At 41.8% G+C, this 21,786-nt stretch overlaps 1 protein-coding gene across 1 annotated transcript in view; it reads left to right on the top strand.

The window, feature by feature from the left end:
- Positions 1-21,786, top strand: part of LOC126239761 (uncharacterized) — a 148,374-nt gene that overhangs the window by 86,138 nt on the left and 40,450 nt on the right. Inside the window, exon 8 of the mRNA XM_049947883.1 lies at positions 5,838-6,040. Within this exon, the coding sequence (XP_049803840.1) occupies positions 5,838-6,040 (203 nt within the window). The remainder of the gene's footprint in view (positions 1-5,837; positions 6,041-21,786) is intronic.

Raw genomic sequence — 21,786 nt, 5'->3', positions numbered from 1 at the left:
ACAAGTTGGACTTAAGATCCCACAATTCTGGGTCTTCCAACTGGCATTTCTCCTTGTGGGAGCTGGTATTGGTACTGTCCGAAACTCGTGATGCTGCACGCGGTCACGACCACATAAGAGTACTGCATGCTTCAACATTTGCCACCAATGTCAAAGGAAGTGCTCCTCAAATGTTTTAATTTGCTATTGCAGACAGGTCACTTTCCCAACTTGCGGAGAGAGGCAATTTTCATACCTCTTCTCGAACCGGGAAAGGATCTCATATGTCCCAGTAGTTACTGGAGTGTCACCTTAACTAGCTGTGTAGGAAAGACATTGGAGCAAAATGTTAACTGTCATCTGGTCCGGTTGTTAGAGTTGAGGCAACTTCTTAGCCACTCTCATTATGGATTCTGGAGATTTCGGTCAACTTTCGGCAACCAAACCCTGCTGGAGGCTGCTATTCAACAGGCTTTCCTACATCAACAACACCTCTCAATGTCTTCTTTGACATCAGTAAGGTGTAAGACACTACTTGACGACACAGTGTTCTAGAGCAACTTAATCAGTGTTGCTAACATGACCACCTCTCCATCTTTATATCGTCTTTGTAAGCAGTTTTCAGGATGTGTGTTGGTGATTTGTTGTCAGATTATTATGTTCAGGAAAATGGTGTTCCTCAGGACAGTGTTATAAGTGTTACCCTCTTTGCCATAGCTGTGAACTGTATCACATCTACTGAATGGAGTCCTGTACAGTGTTCCTTCTTTGGGGACAACTTTGTTGTTTTCTATTCCTCCTCCCATGGTGCAACAGTGACCGATGAATTGCAATTTTAGGGTAGGGGAGTGGGCTGCAAAGACAGGTTTTCAATTTTTTGCAGATAAGTGTGATGGGATTCTAAATATTTAGCATTTAGGTTTTTCGGCCTCATTGTTTTTACTCCAAACTGTTGTGGTTACCATACTTGCAAGGCCTGAAAACCAGAACCCAGGTGGCATTATCATAACTAGACTGTGTTTTATTTTTTGACCAAAGGACAGTAGCAGATTTGCCAACAGAACTGCCCTCTCTTTTAAATGACACTGAAAATTTTTAAGGTGATCAGTCCAACTTGTTTCTGGAAATTGTAGGGAGATGTTCTTAATGTGTTAACAAGGTGACTGGCTCACCCATGTTTTATGTAAGTGGTCAGCTATTCTTATTATCCTGTGCCATTGTTTTACTACTTCTTTTACATGTGTTTTCATCCCATTTGTAGCACCTTTCAATGTATCTCCTTTATTATTTTGAGGCATGTTATGTGGAGTGATTGTGTGGATCAATATGAGTGAGCTAGGAGTGAGTGCATGAGTGAGTGATTGTGCCAACAATTTTAGCTCTTTTTTCCTTTTTCATTTTGTTTAATATTTGTATGGGCACTGATAACCTTGCTGTTGAGGGGCCATACAGCCCAAAACAAGAACAAGAACAGCAGCAGGAGCAGTTATCCTCTCAGATGACAAGGAGTCCACCACTGTAGTACCTGATTAATAAAAGTATGTAAGGGTATGGCTGCATCAGCTCTGTGGTACCTTTCTTAAAGAATTTATTGATTCACGACTCCATGGAGTGTCCTGTGCACCACGACCAGATAATTGATATACTTAAAAGGAGAGACAGCATTGGTCGTATTTTTTTGTTTTATTAACCCCAAAATCGATTTTCGGTCACTTAGTGACCATCCTCACAAGGAACATCCCCATCACACCCCCCTCAGATTTAGTTATAAGTTGGCACAGTGGATAGGCCTTGAAAAACTGAACACAGATCGATCGAGAAAACAGGAAGAAGTTGTGTGGAACTATGAAAAAATAAGCAAAATATACAAACTGGGTCGTCCATGTGTAATATAGGCAATATTAAGGGCAGTAGGAGACGAGGAGCGCCGTGGTCCCGCGGTTAGTGTGAACAGCTGCAGAACGAGAGGTCTTCAGTTCAAATCTTCCCTCGACCGAAAATTTTAACTTTTTATTTTCAGTTTATGTGAAAAACTCTTATGTTTTCATCACTTTTTTTGGAGTGATTATTACATCCACAAGAAAACCTAAATCGGGCAAGGTAGAAGAATCTTTTCACCCATTCGCCAAGTGTACTAGTTAGGTGGGTCGACAACATATTCCTGTCATGTGACGCACATGCTGTCACCAGTGTCATATACAAAATATCAGACGTGTTTTCCTGTAGAGGAATCGGTTGACCTATGACCTTGCGATCAAATGTTTTCGGTTCCCATTGGAGAGGCACGTCCTTTCGTAACTAATCACACGGTTTTGTGGTGCGGTCGCAAAACACAGACACTAAACTTATTACAGTGAACAGAGACGTCAATGAACGAACGGACAGATCATAACTTTGCGAAAATAAAGAAAGCAAAATTTTCAGTCGAGGGCAGATTTGAACCAAGGACCTCTCGTTCCGCAGCTGTTCACGCTATCCACGGGACCACGGCGCTCCTCGCCTCACATTGCCCTTAATATTGCCTATCTTACGCATGGACGACCCAGTTTGTATATTTTGCTTATTTTTTCATAGTTCCACACAACTTCTTCCTGTTTTCTCGATCGATCTGTGTTCAGTTTTTCAAGGCCTATCCACTGTGCCAACTTATAACTAAATCTGAGGGGGGTGCGATGGGGATGTTCCCTTGACAGTGCTGTACAGCACTGAGGATCGTCACTAAGTGACCGAAAATCGATTTTGCGGTTAATAAAACAAAAAAATACGACCAATGCTGTCTCTCCTTCTAAGTATTTCTTAAAGAATCTACCATCAAGGTTTGATTCCCCTGGTTCAAACCACACAATAATTGTACTTTAAAAATGCATGCTCTTCCCAAAGACTCGCCTGAATGCAGGGATCTCCTTATTTTACTGAAACCACTCATACCATATTCTACCATCTTCTGAAAATCATAAACCAAACCACCCTGACCATCCCATAGTTACTTTATTCATTGCACCCCTTTAATATGTATCTGGTGGATCAGCATCTGTGAACTGTTGTACAGAAAGATGTCTAATAGATTCAGACACAAACGTCTTTCTAGTCGTCATAAATTTTTGCTTGTCCCACTTCCACTGTACACAATCCTAGTAAGCATTAATGCCACCTCCATCTCTATCAATATTCCCCACATACATTGTGTACTTGGCACTAAACACTGCCTTGACCAGTAATGACTGGGTATCAGATTGATGACTTCTGTTCTGTGTACCATAGTAAATGTCATACATTCCATCGATTACTTCACCACCCAATATACAAAGAGATACCTTGGATACCTCTGGTACTTACAATATCATTCAACACAACTAAGGAGTGAACTAATCAATGTCTTCAACGTCGCTATGGTTTTCCAAAATCCTCATCCTCCCCTCCTTTCCATTACTATTCCAACACCATATACGTAGAATAGCTTTTATCACTTCTTTACTACAATATTTGCAACAATTTGGTCATACTGTACGCTCATTCCACCCTTTTTCTTCCCATATGGTTAGGGACAATAAAATTATGGGTCAAAATATAATGAAGAAAGAAATGAAATTGATGGTTTCCATGAAATGTTGCAGTTTCTCTGATCACATATAAAAATATCATTAAACTGAGGACAGCAGATAATAACTGGTAGGTATTGTATGTTGAAACGATTTAGGCTTTTTTTCCAAGGCATATAATCTTAAAATGACAATTCTTTTCCCATGTAAAGCACCATGGCTCTATATGTGATATCGAACAAAAACACAGTACAGTACATTCAGTGAACTTAATTTATGGTAACAGTTTCAGTTGCCAACATCACATTTCCAGATTATTTCATACATTAAATCCTACCATAGTCGATGCATATTGGAGAGATCTTTAATGCGGTGCATCACATAAACTCCATATTTTTGTAATGCTCAAATATAAATATAGAAACCACCAAATATGATACTCATCTGTTCTATTTGTTGCTATCAGCTGATCACAGCATAGAATATGTGACAACAGCCAAACATCAGTATCATCATATATGATAGAATAAACTAAATCACGTTCCATGAGGGGTATGATTACTTTTTATGTAATCATCTTGATTGGTTTCACCAACTTGTAACTAAATTATCTCTTTTTAACCTAATGTAAGTCTTGGACTATGCAATAGACCAGGCTGTCACTGCAAACTTTGATCACAAAAAAATAAAAAGAATAAACACTGAAACAAGCATTCTCGATGTTCTGTTTTACTACCAAAACACATTTGCGTAACACCATATCCAGTATGTGATTGGCTGATGAATCAACCAAGCATATGCCATTTTGATTTGTATGTGTTTGAAAATGAAGTGTTATATTTGGTAGTTTGTACTTCGTATACCATGAAAACCAGCAGTTTAATTTATGCACCACATTAAACATCTCACCAAAATGCATTTTTCTTCTTTTCAAAAAATATTGGAAAATGTGATGACACCGGTTAAAACTTTGCTTCATTATTGCGGGAAAGGAATTTTTGGTGTTGAAATTACACTTTTTAGAAATTTGTAGGCTCCAGTGAAGGACACACTGAAAAACACGGTTGTCCTCTCAAACTGGGCTAACAAGGACACAGAGCTCTGCAAGACTGTGTTTACAGCTGTAGGTTCTTGTTTCAACCTTAGGATGACGATGATGACATGGCAGAGTCTGTTAAGTATGCCTGGAATGGCAGGTCTCAACTGTGTAGATATTCTGAAGGGATACAAACTCCTTCACAATTTAGTGAAAAAAAAATTTTTCGTGCCAGCAGGAAATGCGGACATTGTCAAATATCTGGTGTTGTGCTGGAGTCAGTTAACCTTCCATGTTCAAATTTAGACTCCAAGACAGTGTATGAATGCTATAGTGAAGTATTGACAGATTTGCGGCATAAGAGCACTTTGAAGTTAGGAGAATACTGTCTTTTGAAAAACTTTCAAGTGTTGGGTTGAAGAGTTATTTTTTCTTTAATTGAGTAGATTTAATAGGTTTAATTGTATGTTTTCTTCTTTTTTCCCTTCTGCCAATGTCAGAAATAAACTTGATTTTGATGTCAAAAAGCATAATGTATTTGATAGGTATATTTTAATTTTCAATGTAACACTGTAAAATAATGGAATAAGGAAAAAATAAACAACTTGCTGTGCCTCAGAAATAAGCTGTGAGAAACCAGTACAAAAATTAGCAAAAAGTAATACCGAAATAGGAAAAACTGAAATTGGCCATAGAATTTTTTCTCCCCTACATGAGGCTCTTATCCTATTCTTGTCCATCTTTCTTTTTAATATATCCTCCCTTTTTCACCTCTTTCATACTTATGTTTTTATGCTGCTCCTCCAACATTTTTCCTGCAGTTAAGGACCTCTTTTTGTCTCGTGTGAAATATTTCCAGTGATCTCTGACTCACCTGCTACGCTATCCACCAATTCCAAGTTCTCAGGTTTCCAGACCTAGCCTGGAATAGTAAGATATTTTCTCCCTCACACTGTCATTCCAACAAGTCATCCTTGTCCCAAGATCTTGGCTGACTGTACTTATATGGTTGACTTTACTTATATCTCTAAGCCTTACCACATGGTTTCAGAAGGTGTCAGTTTTGCATCTTTCTACATGTTTTTCGCATGCACTTGATAAGTATATTGTTTCTTTATGTGTGATAAAATAATATTTTACTTGACTATACCATAGCTTTTATTTGCACACTATTTCAGAAATCAGTTTTCATCTTAATGGCGTGTATGTTTTATTTTCATTTGTATACCTTTTATTTTATGTAATTGAATATACCTGTAAAAATGTGCTCTTTTTCATTTTAGTACCACAAAAAGTGCAATCTCAAGCCCTCAGGCAGGACGACACAAATCACTGAAATTTGTAAATGCATATGAAGAGCAAGGCCAGAAAACACCTCCCAATAAGGAAGAAAAAGACTGTGATATTAAATTTAGACATCGAGTTATAGCTTTCCTTGACACTGAGAATGTGTTGGCAAAGTACATGAAACATATAACAATTGGTGGTAAGTTATTCAGTTTTTGATATACCAATTTTACTCAGCAACAACATGTTCTTTGGAGTGCTTTCTGTTATATCTTAAAATTAGTTCAGATATAGTGATGTGAAACACTTCAAGCAAAATATTTTCTTTACTATAGCCAAAAGGTGAATACAAGTAGTTTCCATGTAACAACTAACAAATACTCTATGTGATCAAAAGTATCCAGACACCTGGCTGAAAATCACTTACAAGTTCATCGCACCCTCCATCGGTAATGCTGGAATTAAATATGGTGTTGGCCCACCCTTAGCCTCGACGACAGCTCCCACTCTCTCAGGCATACGCTCAGTCAGGTGCTGGAAGGTTTCTTGGGGAATGGCAGCCCATTCTTCATGGAACGCTGCACAGAGGAGAGGTATCAATGTCGGTTGGTAAGGCCTGGCATGAAGTCGGCATTCCAAAACATCCCAAACGTGTTCTGTAGGATTCAGGTCAGGGCTCTGTGCAGGCCAGTGCATTACAGGGATGTTATTGTCGTGTAACCACTCCACCACAGGCTGTGCATTATGTACAGGTGCTCGATCATGTTGAAAGATGTGATAGCCATCCCCAAATTGCTCTTCAATAATGGGAAGCAAGAAGGTGCTTAAAACATCAATGTAGGCCTTTGCTGTGATAGTGCCACCCAAAACAATAAGGCGTGCAAGGCCCCTCCATGAAAAACATGACCACACCATAACACGATGACCGACATGAGTGCCTTTGTTAGCTGCACGACATCGCATACAATGCCTCTCCTGGGCTCGCGACCATGTTGATTGGAGCCTAGATGGCTAGAGAACTGTGGCCCACTTAGGTGAGTCCCGATTTCAGTTGGTAAGAGCTGATGGTAGGATTTGAGTGTGGTGCAGACCCCACAAAACCATGGACTCAAGTTGTCAACAAGGCACTGTGCAATCTGGTAGTGGCTCCATAATAGTGTGGGCTGTGTTGACATGGAATGGACTGGGTTCTCTCGTCCAAGTGAACTAATCATTGACCAGAGATGGTTATGATCATCTACCTGGAAACCATTTGCAGCCATTCATGGACTTTGCATTCCCAAACAGCAATGTCATATCACCAGGCCACAGTTGCTCATGATGTGTCTGAAGAATATTATGGACAGTTTGAGTGAATGAATTGGCCACCTAGATCACCCAGTGTTAATCACATTGAACATTTATAGGACATAATGGAGAGGTCAGTTTGTGCTCATCGTAATGCACCGCCAACACTTTCACAATTATTGACAGATATTGAGGTAGTATGGCTCAGTGTTTCTACAAGGGACTTCCAGTGACTTGTTGAATCCATGCCATGTCGAGTTCCTCCACTACGCCAGGCAAAAGGAAGTCCTGTACAATATTAGGAGGTATCCCATGACTTTTGTCACCTTAATGTATTTAATCCAATTTACTCTCTTAGTCTTTTGTAATACCACATTTCAAAATTTTCTATTCTCTTCTTGTCCGAACTCAGATAACACTTACTTGCACCTTCATTTACATTCGATGTTATGAAATGTTTCCATCAGAAACGCTTTTTTGCTATTAACAGTCTGTATTTTATATCTCGTCACGTATTTTGCTACCCAAATAGAGAAACTGTTCTCCTACATTCAGTGTCTCATTTCATAATCTAATTCCCTTAGCTTGCCTGATTTAATTTGACTACATTCCATCACTCTTGTTTTAATTTTGTTGATATTCATCTTATAACCTATTTTGAAGGCTCTGTCCATTTCATTCAACTGATATTCCAACTCATTTGCTGTCTCTGACAGACTTACAGTGTCATTGTCAAACCTAGAAGTTTTATTTCTTTCCCCCTGAACTTTAATTTTCTTTCCAAATTTCACCTTGGTTTCTGTTTTCTCGATGAACAAATTTAATCTATACTAATATTAAAATGCAGAAGTAAATGTCTATTATGTTTTCATGACCACACTGCTAAACTGATTCTGACGAAATTTTTTATGGCCGTAGGAAGGGGTTGTATTATCTTTTTGAGTATTACTACTATTTTTTAATATAGTCTACATGATTGGGATGCAGACAATACTTGGATGGATGATGGCGTATTGTAATGTTCATAATTTATTCCTTAACCATGCAAATCCTATGTTTGTTTGTGTGCATGGTTTCTGAAATTAAATTTTAAAAAGAATTGCTGTAACACCTGGTGAAGCTGGACAGTTTTTATGGCGAAATATTGTGGAGATACAATAATAAACTTAAATTGTAAGTCCAAGAACCATATTTAAAATTATTACATCAGAAAAACCTTATTACATATATTATTACATACAGTATGTATTACGTATATTATTTATTTTACAGTATACCTCGTAAACGTAAGTATGACTTAGTGCATAGTTCTAAGAGAGCTTGAGCTGTGAAAGTTACTAAAACCCAACATCCCTCAGTGCAGTTTCATTTAGATGCAGAATGCCATGCAGTCTTAAGAGCTGGAGAGACATTAGAACAGCCACAAGCTTGTCACATTTTAGATGTTGCTCATCACACGTCTCTTAGAGCTTCTGAGGCAGTTGAATACTCAAAACGATAGCATCATTTAAATGCTGTATGACAAACACAGGCTGGTTGTGCCTTTGCTTATAGAACATGGGAGGCTTTGAGTGAGGCTGCATTTGATTATGATCCATTAATTGACTATGTTAATCATCAGCTAGCCATCTTAACCTGTTAAGTGGGTAGTTTACGCACGCGCGCGCCTCTTCCACAATGGATAATATACACCAGCGCGCCTGTTCACGGTGGTGCTGTTCTCACATTTTCCTTCGCGTTTTCATAGTTGAATTTAAATTGATATTGGGTGGAAATGAATAAAATATATTGCAGAAGTTAACAAAACTGTATTTTCACAATATTACATATCGTTTTCAGTGTGAAACATTTTAAAACAAGGTGCTGCCCACAAGGAAGCTTCGCATTCTGCGCACCAGTATGAAGTCTCTTTGTGAAGGCCTTTTCTCGTACACACCACACACCTCCTTGTTGGTCTTTTCTTCGTTGTGGGTGGCAGAAGGTCTGGAAAATGCCTGACTGTAAGGCATGTTGCTTTTGGTGTTCGAGGTGGGCGTCCTACTGATGTCCCTTGATGTGGTGAAGATATGGTCAACTGTTCATCAAGACTAATCAGGAAGCTAATTCTACTTTGTTCGCAACCATGCTTCTTGTACAGAATGTATGCATTGTAGCATGCAGTGTCCAACAGGTGGCAGAAAAGCTTCTGATAGTATTTTTTCAGCCTGCTTCTGGCCATCTGGTAGCTTTGTAACTGAGAATCGCAACTATCCACGCCCCCCATATTCTTGTTGTAGTCAACGACAACTTGTGGCTTTTGAACGATTCCCTTCTTCGATTTTACATTTACAAATGTATCGTCATGGAAGGTGCTGACCATAACAACATCTCTTTTGTCTTTCCATTTCATTACCATCTGCTTGCCTTTTTACCCTGTTATGTACTCCCCTTTCTTCAGTTTTTCCTTTTTTACGAAGTCAGGGAACCCCTTCCTGTCTTGCCGCATTGTGCCGACAACATTGGTGTTATTGCTGGTTAATTTGTCCACCAAATCTGTACTGGTGTACCAGTTGTCACAATAAATACAGTGGCCTTTCCCGAGTAGATCGTGTGCAAGCTTTAAAACAATTTGAGAGGTTATTTTTTCGTCTGTATAGTGGCTACCATAATTAGTGTCCTTTCCAGTGTAAACAATAAAGTTTCATACATACCCGGAACTGCTTTCACAAAGTTCGTACAATTTGATGCCAAATCTGCTACGCTTTGATGGAATATATTGCTTCCATCCAAGCCGTCCTTTCCAGAACAACAACGATTCACCAACGGTGATGTTCCTTTCTGGCATGTACACTGATCTGAATTTACGACGCAGATGCTCCATAATGGGGTGAATTTTGAACAGTTTTCTGCTGATAGTGCCTAGTGTATCATATGAGGTATTGTCAGCAAAGTGGAGGAATTTCAATAGAAGATGAAACCACTTTTCACTCATCCTTTCCTGAAGAAAGGTGTGTCAACTGATTCCCTCTTTGAAAAGTACATTTTGTGGTCTGGTTTGTGAAGAATTCCTTGAAGTACAAGCATTCCAATAAGTGTTTTTACCTCGTCGCGTGTAGTGTTCTGCCAACTGTGAACCCTGGAGCGTGCTGCTAAATTGGGATGAGAAGCTATGAACTGTTCTGCTTATAAGTTCGTCTGTTCAGCTATCATTGTGCACAAAGCATCATCCACAAAACACATAAAACAACTCATCACATCGTTTTGTTTTAGAGGCAAAACTGTACCACTGAACAAATATTGAATACGATTTGAACTAGCACGCACAAATTCACTAGGTACCGTCTGCTGCAGTAGTGTCTCGTCGTCAGATGTTTCTGAATCGAAGTCACTTTCACTAGCCTCAACATCTGTATCTTATATATATATATATATATATTTTGAGGCCTGAACAGAAGCAAATAACCAGAGCCACTTCCTCATCCCCTCAAACCCAGAACCTCCCACAGAAGAACCACAAAAGTGCCCCACTTGTGACAGGATACTTTCCGGGACTGGACCAGACTCTGAATGTGGCTCTCCAGCAGGGATACGACTTCCTCAAATCCTGCCCTGAAATGAGATCCATCCTTCATGAAATCCTCCCCACTCCACCAAGAGTGTCTTTCCGCCGTCCACCTAACCTTCGTAACCTGTTAGTTCATCCCTATGAAATCCCCAAACCACCTTCCCTACCCTCTGGCTCCTACCCTTGTAACCGCCCCCAGTGTAAAGCCTGTCCCATGCACCCTCCCACCACCACCTACTCCAGTCCTGTAACCCGGAAGGTGTACACGATCAAAGGCAGAGCCACGTGTGAAAGCACCCACGTGATTTACCAACTGACCTGCCTACACTGTGACGCATTCTATGTGGGAATGACCAGCAACAACTGTCTATTCGCATGAATGGACACAAGCAGACAGTGTTTTTTGGTAATGAGGATCACCCTGTGCCTAAACATGCCTTGGTGCCCGGCCAGCACATCTTGGCACAGTGTTACACTGTCCGGGTTACCTGGATACTTCCCACTAACACCAACCTATCCGAACTCTGGAGATGGGAACTTGCTCTTCAATATATCCTCTCTTCCCGTTACCCACCAGGCCTCAATCTCCGCTAATATCAAGTTGCCGCCACTCATACCTCACCTGTCATTCAACAACATCTTTGCCTCTGCACTTCCGCCTCGTCTGATATCTCTGCCCATACTCTTTGTCTTTGAATATGTCTGCTTGTGTCTGTATATGTGTGGATGGATATGTGCGTGTGTGCGAGTGTATACCCGTCCTTTTTTCCCCCTAAGGTAAGTCTTTCCGCTCCCGGGATTGGGATGACTCCTTACCCTCTCCCTTAAAACCCACATCCTTTCGTCTTTCCCTCTCCTTCCCTCTTTCCTGACGAAGCAACCGTTGGTTGCGAAAGCTAGAATTTTGTGTGTATGTTTGTGTATGTTTGTGTGTGTATCGACCTGCCAGCGCTTTCGTTTGGTAAGTCACATCATCTTTGTTTTTAGATATATTTTTCCCACGTGGAATGTTTCCCTCTATTATATTCATATCATTAATTTGAACCCAACAATTACGTTTGTTATTGTCACTGTTGCATTTTGAAATCTTTTCTGTTGTCTTATTTTCTCTTTCTGTTTTTGCCAGTAGTGTCACTTTGTATTCACCTTCTCCTTTTTACCGTAATCTACTATACAATTTTATCCTGCCTATATATACTCAATAATATGTAACCCACTTCCAAACCACAACCAAAAAATTTTTTTCCGCTTTCAACACTACCGCTGCTATAAAATCCACCATTTCTAGTTCACAAACAGTTCCTTTCACCTATTAAACAACCATTTCGGCTAGTTCTAATAATTTTCGCTTTATTTCCATTTCCATTTTTCCCACATCACTGATAATTTTTAGCCGCTTCCCACAGGTTTTAACGTCATTAATTCTTCGTCAGACAATTGTTAGCCTCATTTTCATAATCTGCCACCACAAAACCACTCCTTTTAATACATTTACACGCAGTTTTTTCGAAATTTTCCCGAATTTCTCTGTCCTTTAACGTGTTTTGGCGGCAACACAGCCACCTAACCGTTGTGCACATCGTTGTCTACCAACCCAAGTCCGACATAGCCCAGCTGTAACCAACACTTTTTCGCCCTTTTTCACACCAGATCTCCAGTTACTTTCCAGTTCACCTTTATCTCTCCCCATATATTTTATTTCATTTTCATTTCAGCCTCATGTTACACTTTCCACCTTCTAATACCATGTCACACCCCCACAACGACCCCATTAAGTTTTATTTACATGCCCTCCGCAAACATGCCTTCGCCCTAGCCAGATTACGCTCCCATATTCTATTTTCTCAGGCTTGTCTGACATTTGGCATTACACCCAAAGGCCTCACACTTAAAGTTCCCATCTCTGGCTGCAACCCTTCTTTCCATCAGTCCCTATACCAGTTCCAAACTGAACAATCCATTGCCCTCACCCACCTAATCCTTCACCTACACATCAACTCAGCCAATGAACACACCCGTCAACTCCTATCCTTAATAAAAGTCCTCAATCTTTCCTCTCCCACATCCACACCGGCTGTTCAGAGCATCCTCCTACAGGCCAACCGCAAATTAGAACAGCATGCCACCCTCCACCTCAAAAAACTATCCAATCTCCTGGTTTCCCACCTCCGGAAAGGCAACTCACTCACCCTTCACAACCTTTCCAGCAAACCTCAACCTCCTCTCATTGCACACAAACCCAGTCTCTCCCATCTACTCAATCTCCCACTTCCAGCTCCACTCCCTCCAAAACCTCAAAATTCCAATCAACACAATCTGGAACCACAACACCCTAATTCAGTAGTTAACCTTTCCTCCAAACCTCTCTCCCAATCCGAAACCTCTGTCCTATCCAAAGGCCTCACCTTCAGCCCCACTCCCAGATCCAACCAAACAGCCCTCGTCAAAGATTTACTGTCCTACACTCGTACTCTCTGCTGGAAATATCACTTTGCCACTAAGAAAAATGATCCTAATCCTACTCCTAATGATCCAACACCCCAAGACACTATCCAAATTGAACCCTGCCTGGAACAGTTCCGTCCTCCGTCACAGCGGGACCCACCTCCTCTTCCTCAAAATCACCCTCTCCAAACCTTCCAGGAATTTCTGACTTCCAGCCTTGCCTCTCAATCCTTCTTAAAAAACCTTAATCCTACTCCCAACATCACCACTGCTGAAGCCCAGGCTATGCGTGATCTGAAGGCTGACCAATCCATCGTCATTCTTCCGGCGGACAAGGGTTCCACGACCGTGTTACTTGATCGTCAGGAGTATGTGGCTGAGGGACTGCGTCAGCTTTCAGACAACACCACATACAAAGTTTGCCAAGGTAATCCCATTCCCGATGTCCAGGCGGAGCTTCAAGGAAACCTCAGAACCTTAGGCCCCCTCCAAAACCTTTCACCTGACTCCATCAACCTCCTGACCCCACCGACACCCCGCACCCCTACCTTCTACCTTCTTCCTAAAATTCACAAACCCAATAATCCCGGCCGCCCCATTGTAGCTGGTTACCAAGCCCCCACAGAATGTATCTCTGCCTACGTAGATCAACACCTTCAACCCATTACATGCAGTCTCCCATCCTTCATCAAAGACACCAACCACTTTCTCGAACGCCTGGAATCCTTACCCAATCTGTTACCCCCGGAAACCATCCTTGTAGCCATTGATGCCACTTCCTTATACACAAATATTCCGCACGTCCAGGGCCTCGCTGCAATGGAGCACTTCCTTTCACGCCGATCACCTGCCACCCTACCTAAAACCTCTTTCCTCATTACCTTAGCCAGCTTCATCCTGACACACAACTTTTTCACTTTTGAAGGCCAGACATACCAACAATTAAAGGGAACAGCCATGGGTACCAGGATGGCCCCCTCGTACGCCAACCTATTCATGGGTCACTTAGAGGAAGCCTTCTTGGTTACCCAGGCCTGCCAACCCAAAGTTTGGTACAGATTTATTGATGACATCTTCATGATCTGGACTCACAGTGAAGAAGAACTCCAGAATTTCCTCTCCAACCTCAACTCCTTTGGTTCCATCAGATTCACCTTGTCCTACTCCAAATCCCACACCACTTTCCTTGACGTTGACCTCCATCTGTCCAGTGGTCAGCTTCACACGTCCGTCCACATCAAACCCACCAACAAGCAACAGTACCTCCATTATGACAGCTGCCACCCATTCCACATCAAACGGTCCCTTCCCTACAGCCTAGGTCTTCGTGGCAAACGAATCTGCTCCAGTCCGGAATACCTGAACCATTACACCAACAACCTGACAACAGCTTTCGCATCCCGCAACTACCCTCCCAAGCTGGTACAGAAGCAAATAACCAGAGCCACTTCCTCATCCCCTCAAACCCAGAACCTCCCACAGAAGAACCACAAAAGTGCCCCACTTGTGACAGGATACCTTCCGGGACTGGACCAGACTCTGAATGTGGCTCTCCAGCAGGGATGCGACTTCCTCAAATCCTGCCCTGAAATGAGATCCATCCTTCATGAAATCCTCCCCACTCCATCAAGAGTGTCTTTCCGCTGTCCACCTAACCTTCGTAACCTGTTAGTTCATCCCTATGAAATCCCCAAACCACCTTCCCTACCCTCTGGCTCCTACCCTTGTAACCGCCCCCGGTGTAAAACCTGTCCCGTGCACCCTCCCACCACCACCTACTCCAGTCCTGTAACCCGGAAGGTGTACACGATCAAAGACAGAGCCACGTGTGAAAGCACCCACGTGATTTACCAACTGACCTGCCTACACTGTGACGCATTCTATGTGGGAATGACCAGCAACAAACTGTCCATTCGCATGAATGGACACAGGCAGACAGTGTTTATTGGTAATGAGGATTACCCTGTGGCTAAACATGCCTTGGTGCACGGCCAGCACATCTTGGCACAGTGTTACACCGTCCGGGTTATCTGGATACTTCCCACTAACACCAACCTATCCGAACTCTGGAGATGGGAACTTGCTCTTCAATATATACTCTCTTCCCGTTACCCACCAGGCCTCAATCTCCGCTAATTTCAAGTTGCCGCCACTCATACCTCACCTGTCATTCAACAACATCCTTGCCTCTGCACTTTCGCTTCGACTGACATCTCTGCCCAAACTCTTCGTCTTTGAATATGTCTGCTTGTGTCTGTATATGTGTGTGTGTGCGAGTGTATACCCGTCCTTTTTTTCCCCTAAGGTAAGTCTTTCCGCTCCCGGGATTGGAATGACTCCTTACCCTCTCCCTTAAAACCCACATCCTTTCGTCTTTCCCTCTCCTTCCCTCTTTCCTGACGAGGCAACAGTTTGTTGCGAAAGCTTGAATTTTGTGTGTATGTTTGTGTGTCTGTCGACCTGCCAGCACTTTCATTTGGTAAGTCACATCATATATATATATATATATATATATATATATATATATATATATAGAGAGAGAGAGGGGGGGGGGGGGGGGGAACATTCCACGTAGGAAAAATATATCTAAAAACAAAGATGATGTGACTTACCAAATGAAAGTGCTGGCAGGTCGACAGACACACAAACGAACACAAACATACACACAAAATTTAAGCTTTCGCAACAAACTGTTGCCTCATCAGGAAAGAGGGAAGGAGAGGGAAAGACGAAAGGATATGGGTTTTAAGGGAGAAGGTAAGGAGTCATTCCAATCCCGGGAGCGGAAAGACTTACCTTAGGGGGAAAAAAGGGGGTATACACTCGCGCACACACACACACATATCCATCCACACATATACAGACACAAGCAGACATCTCACAAGCAGACATATTTAAAGACAAAGAGTTTGGGCAGAGATGTCAGTCGAGGCAGAAGTGCAGAGGCAAAGATGTTGTTGAATGACAGGTGAGGTATGAGTGGCGGCAACTTGAAATTAGCGGAGATTGAGGCCTGGTGGATAACGAGAAGAGAGGATATATTGTAGAGCAAGTTCCCATCTCCGGAGCTCGGATAGGTTGGTGTTAGTGGGAAGTATCCAGATAACCCGGACGGTGTAACACTGCGCCAAGATGTGCTGGCCGTGCACCAAGGCATGTTTAGCCACAGGGTGATCCTCATTACCAAGAAACACTGTCTGCCTGTGTCCATTCATGCGAATGGACAGTTTGTTGCTGGTCATTCCCACATAGAATGCATCACAGTGTAGGCAGGTCAATTGGTAGATCACGTGGGTGCTTTCACACGTGGCTCTGTCTTTGATTGTGTACACCCTCCGGGTTACAGGACTGGAGTAGGTGGTGGTGGGAGGGTGCATGGGACAGGTTTTACACCGGGGGCGGTTACAAGGGTAGGAGCCAGAGGGTAGGGAAGGTGGTTTGGGGATTTCATAGGGATGAACTAAGAGGCTACGAAGGTTAGGTGGACGGCGGAAAGACACTCTTGGTGGAGTGGGGAGGATTTCATGAAGGATGGATCTCGTTTCAGGGCAGGATTTGAGGAAGTCGTATCCCTGCTGGAGAGCCACCTTCAGAATCTGATCCAGTCCCGGAAAGTATCCTGTCACAAGTGGGGCACTTTTGTGGTTCTTCTGTGGGAGGTTCTGGGTTTGAGAGGATGAGGAAGTGGCTCTGGTTATTTGCTTCTGTACCAGGTCGGGAGGGTAGTTGCGGGATGCGAAAGCTGTTGTCAGGTTGTTGGTGTAATGCTTCAGGGATTCCGGACTGGAGCAGATTCGTTTGCCACGAAGACCTAGGCTGTAGGGAAGGGACCGTTTGATGTGGAATGGGTGGCAGCTGTCGTAATGGAGGTACTGTTGCTTGTTGGTGGGTTTGATGTGGACGGACGTGTGAAGCTGGCCATTGGACAGGTGGAGGTCAACATCAAGGAAAGTGGCATGGGACACACGAAATTCAAGCTTTCGCTTTCCTGATGAGGCAACAGTTTGTTGCGAAAGCTTGAATTTTGTGTGTATGTTTGTGTTCGTTTGTGTGTCTGTCGACCTGCCAGCACTTTCATTTGGTAAGTCACATCATCTTTGTTTTTATATATATATATATATATATATATATATATATATATATAACAGAGGGAAACATTCCACGTGGAAAAAATATATCTAAAAAGAAAGATGATGAGACTTACCAAACAAAAGCGCTGGCAGGTCGATAGACACACAAACAAACACAAATATACACACAAAATTCAGGCTTTCGCAACAAACTGTTGCCTCATCAGGAAAGAGGGGGAGGAGAGGGAAAGACGAAAGGATGTGGGTTTTAAGGGAGAGGGTAAGGAGTCATTCCAATCCCGGGAGCGGAAAGACTTACCTTAGGGGGAAAAAAGGACAGGTATACACTCGCACACACACACATATCCATCCACACATACAGACACAAGCAGACATATTTAAAGACAAAAATTTTGTGTGTATATTTGTGTTTGTTTGTGTGTCTATCGACCTGCCAGCGCTTTTGTTTGGTAAGTCTCATCATCTTTCTTTTTAGATATATATATATATATATATATATATATATATATATATATATATATATATATATATATATATATATATATATATAAACCTGCCAGCGCTTTTGTTTGGTAAGTCTCACATCTTTCTTTTTAGATATATTTTTTTTCCACGTGGAATGTTTCCCTCTGTTATATTCATATCATTAATTTGAACCCAACAATGACGTTTGTTATTGTCACTGTTACATTTCGAAGTCTTTTCTGTCGTCTTATTTCCTCCTTCTGTTTTTGCCAGTAGTTTCCCTGGTGTCTGTATGTGTGGATGGATATGTGTGTGTGTGCGAGTGTATACCTGTCCTTTTTTCCCCCTAAGGTAAGTCTTTCCGCTCCCGGGATTGGAATGACTCCTTACCCTCTCCCTTAAAACCCACATCCTTTCGTCTTTCCCTCTCCTCCCCTCTTTCCTGATGAGGCAACAGTTTGTTGCGAAAGCTTGAATTTTGTGTGTATATTTGTGTTTGTTTGTGTGTCTATCGACCTGCCAGCGCTTTTGTTTGGTAAGTCTCATCATCTTTCTCATGCTTTCAAGTGAATCATCGTCATCATTCATCGTTACAATACTACTGATATGGGAGTGCAGCTGTGGATAGCAGCTGGTAAATAATATGAAAATAGGCTACAGCCCTCTCTCACTCTCAACTCTATTGCTGCCACGCTTTGATGTCCTTCAATTTCTGCAACTGCAGTTTGGTTTTGGTCTCCAAGTTGTAAATAATATTTCACTCTGTATTTTTATCCATGTGACCTTCAGAATTTCAAAGAGAGTATTCCAGTGAATGTTGCCAAAAACTTCCTGTAAATCTGCAATTGCTATAAATGTATGTATCCTTTTCTTCATTCCATATTTTGTGACAAGTCGTAAGGTCAGTTTTGTCTAACTTATTCCTACATTTCCCCATTACCTAAGCTGATTTTTCCCAAGTTTTCCAGTTCTTCTGTGTATAATTTGTGTCAATATTTTGCAACTATGGCTTACTAAGCTAACAGTTCTGTAATAATCACAACTGCCTTATTTTTAATTGGTTAATTACGGTGCGATTTCAGTACAGCACCTGTGGCGATGAAAGTCGTGCACCTGCAGACACAGGATTGGAAAATGTTGCACTCAGTTAAATTAAAGGAGAGCTTTTGGATAAGTGCATGGCCACTGCCTTGCAGCTTGAAGTCTGAGAGTGTTTTGTGAGTTTCGTATACCATGTATGCCAGGTGGAATAGTTTTGTGATGCTATGTTCTCTCAAGGATATCAATAATTCTGAGGGGCTGTCAGAGACATATAAACTTATCTTTCCCTCATTCAATGAATGAATGGATTAGAATATAAGTTGCTGATTTTGGTAAAAAGTACCTTGTGCGAGGCACTGCACATTGGCTTGTGGCTTAGGTACAGGGTTAGTCATAAGTACATCCAGGAGTTCAGAAGCAACTGTTCAGAAACTACAAGACATTCAGAAAATAGATACATCTCAGTGAATGGAGTATCTCTCCAATTTCTTAACTCACGTTACAGATGCTCAGTATTGGCACCACTTGTGATATGGAAAACATCAATACAATAATCAATCTCTTGCTTTAAATGTATCGCAACCCGTCATGGGGTAAAAGTAAACTCATGAAGCAAGTACATCCAGTCTAATGCTGAGGCACTTTGGCTTTGAGTAATCACAAATGTCTGAAAGGAAGTACGATGGAGCACTGTCGCAAAAGGAAGTCTCCATGTATGGCTGTAAATGTGGCATAAGCCATTGCTCCAACATGTCCTTTCAGCTGTTGAGATTCAGCTGTCATTCTAATATGCCTTTAATGCCAAAATCTTGTTTTGTGGATTCCTTGTCCAGTGATAATTTAAAAACCAGTGTGCAGTGCTTATGGTAGGCGTCAGTACTTGTACGTCACATGTTAATAGGATGTGTGATTTGAATGAATTTTTCATTCTGCAGCAGTGTGTGCAATGTTTTGAAATTTCCCGGCGGATTAGAACACTGTGCTGGAGCAGGGACTCACACCCAGAACCTCGCCTTTTGGTGGGAATGCTCACAACAACCAAGCTATCCATGCATAACTTGTGATCCACCCTTAGGGTGTGTGGATGCTGCCACATCACTGCTTACTGTCATGGCACGGTTATAATAATGAATCGGACCCACTGCATCTTACTGGTCCATTTAACCAGTCCTATCACTGCTTACTATGAACTTTTCCTAGCAGTGATATCGAGCTGATTTGTGTTTCGCACTGCAACCATCGCCATGTCCTGAAATGTGAGCTGTGATTGATTACTTCGTGGTCACTCCAGCAGTGCCACCTTTGATGCTGCTAGCACTGCACTTGATATGTGAACATCTGCAGGTAATTACTCCCGGCTGTCAATGAACAGTGAGGCTGCTGTCTAAATGAACAAGGCACCCAACGAGCAGCAACGTGTCATGTGCCAACAGCGCCTATCAGTGAACTTCGCACAGTGTGACTGCATCATAAAAGTACCCTTACAACTTCACTTCTGATGGTACTTTTCTCTTACTTCCCATAATCCTCATAGCCTCACCTGGACTTGCATTTTGGGCAGAATGCATGTCGTGAAGAAATGGGTTAGCTACAACATAGAAAATTGTTTCCAGAATGAATCAGCCATTTTGTTTATAAATCAGACATTCCCTTCAATTCCAGAAACAGCATACTAGGATGTGGCTAAGCTGTATCTCTGTGGTATCCTTTCTTCCAGGAGGGCTAGTGCCACTAGCAATCTAACAGTGGTTCTGTGAAGTTTGGAATATACTAAAGTAGTACTGGCAGAAGTGAGTGCGGATCATGAGGCACACATTGTCCACAGTGGCAAGGTACCGGGTTTGAGTCCCAGTCTGGCACACACTGATGCAGAGTGTAAATTATTCTGTAAGGTATCCTCTAGGCTGTACATAAGTCCTCTGTGGTGTCTTTTCCTCCAGAAGTGCTAGTGCAGCAAGATATGCAGAAGAGAGTGTGTGAAGTTTGGAAAGGAGGAAAATGGTGGTAGTGGCATATATGAAGCTGTGAGGATGGGCTGTGAGTTGTGCCTGCCCACTAAAGACAAGACCTTCTGTTAATGTTCTAATGTTATACATAAAATTTTACAGTTAGGAATGTTATCTTTGGTGACTTTCATATCTTCATCAGTACTGTGTGTGTCACTGTACAGTGTTGGGCGGAGAGTACTCTTCATACTCCTATTATTTTCCGTCTTCTGTATTCCATCCATGTCGACAGTGCATGGGGAAAAAACTTCAGAAAACTCTTGTATAAGGCTGAATTTCTCTAATTTTGGTGTCGTGATCATTGTGCAGATGTATGTTCAGTTAAATGGTAACAGGCTTCTCGACTCATTTTGGCGCGTGAGTTCCTGGAACTTTGTGAATAAGGCTCTGTGCATGTAGCAACACCTTTCTTCCAGTGTCTGCCACTGTAGTTCATTGGACATTTCTGTGGCACTCTTACACTGACCTACCATTTAGTGCAAATCTTCTTTGAATCTTATCTTTTTCACTGATCGAACTCGGTTAGGATCCCAGGCTGATGAATAGTACTCAAGAATTGGACAGACAGTAGTTTTGCCAGTGAGCTCTTTCATTCATGACTTACACTTATTTTTAAGGATTCTTCCAATAAATGATAGTCTGCTACATACCTTTCGCACAGTTAAATTTTATGTGATCATTTCGCCTTATACCACTCCAGGCAGAAACTCCTAGGTTGTGTCCGATTCCTGTGATTGATTGTCACTTGTGTAGTCGAATGATATTGAATTCTTTTTTTCTGTTTACACTTACTACATACATTTTTTATCTTGAAAACCAGCATCCATTCTTTGCATCACATACTGATTACCTACAAGTTTCTGCATTTTGTAACAAGTTTATAAGGTATTACTTAACTGTACCACATCTGTGTTGTCTGCAAACAGCCTCACAGGACTGTAGGCGTTGTCCACCAGATCATTTATTCATTATACATATATCATGAATGGTTGTGGCCCTGTCACACTATGTTAAGGTATGTTGGATGCTACCTTCAGTTCTGACAAGGCCTCCCCATTAAGAATGA

Source organism: Schistocerca nitens, chromosome 1, assembly GCF_023898315.1.
Source record: "Schistocerca nitens isolate TAMUIC-IGC-003100 chromosome 1, iqSchNite1.1, whole genome shotgun sequence".
Taxonomy (NCBI): Eukaryota; Metazoa; Arthropoda; class Insecta; order Orthoptera; family Acrididae; genus Schistocerca; species Schistocerca nitens.
Note: the sequence above shows the minus strand (reverse complement) of the source record. Positions and strands in the feature narration are given on the sequence as shown.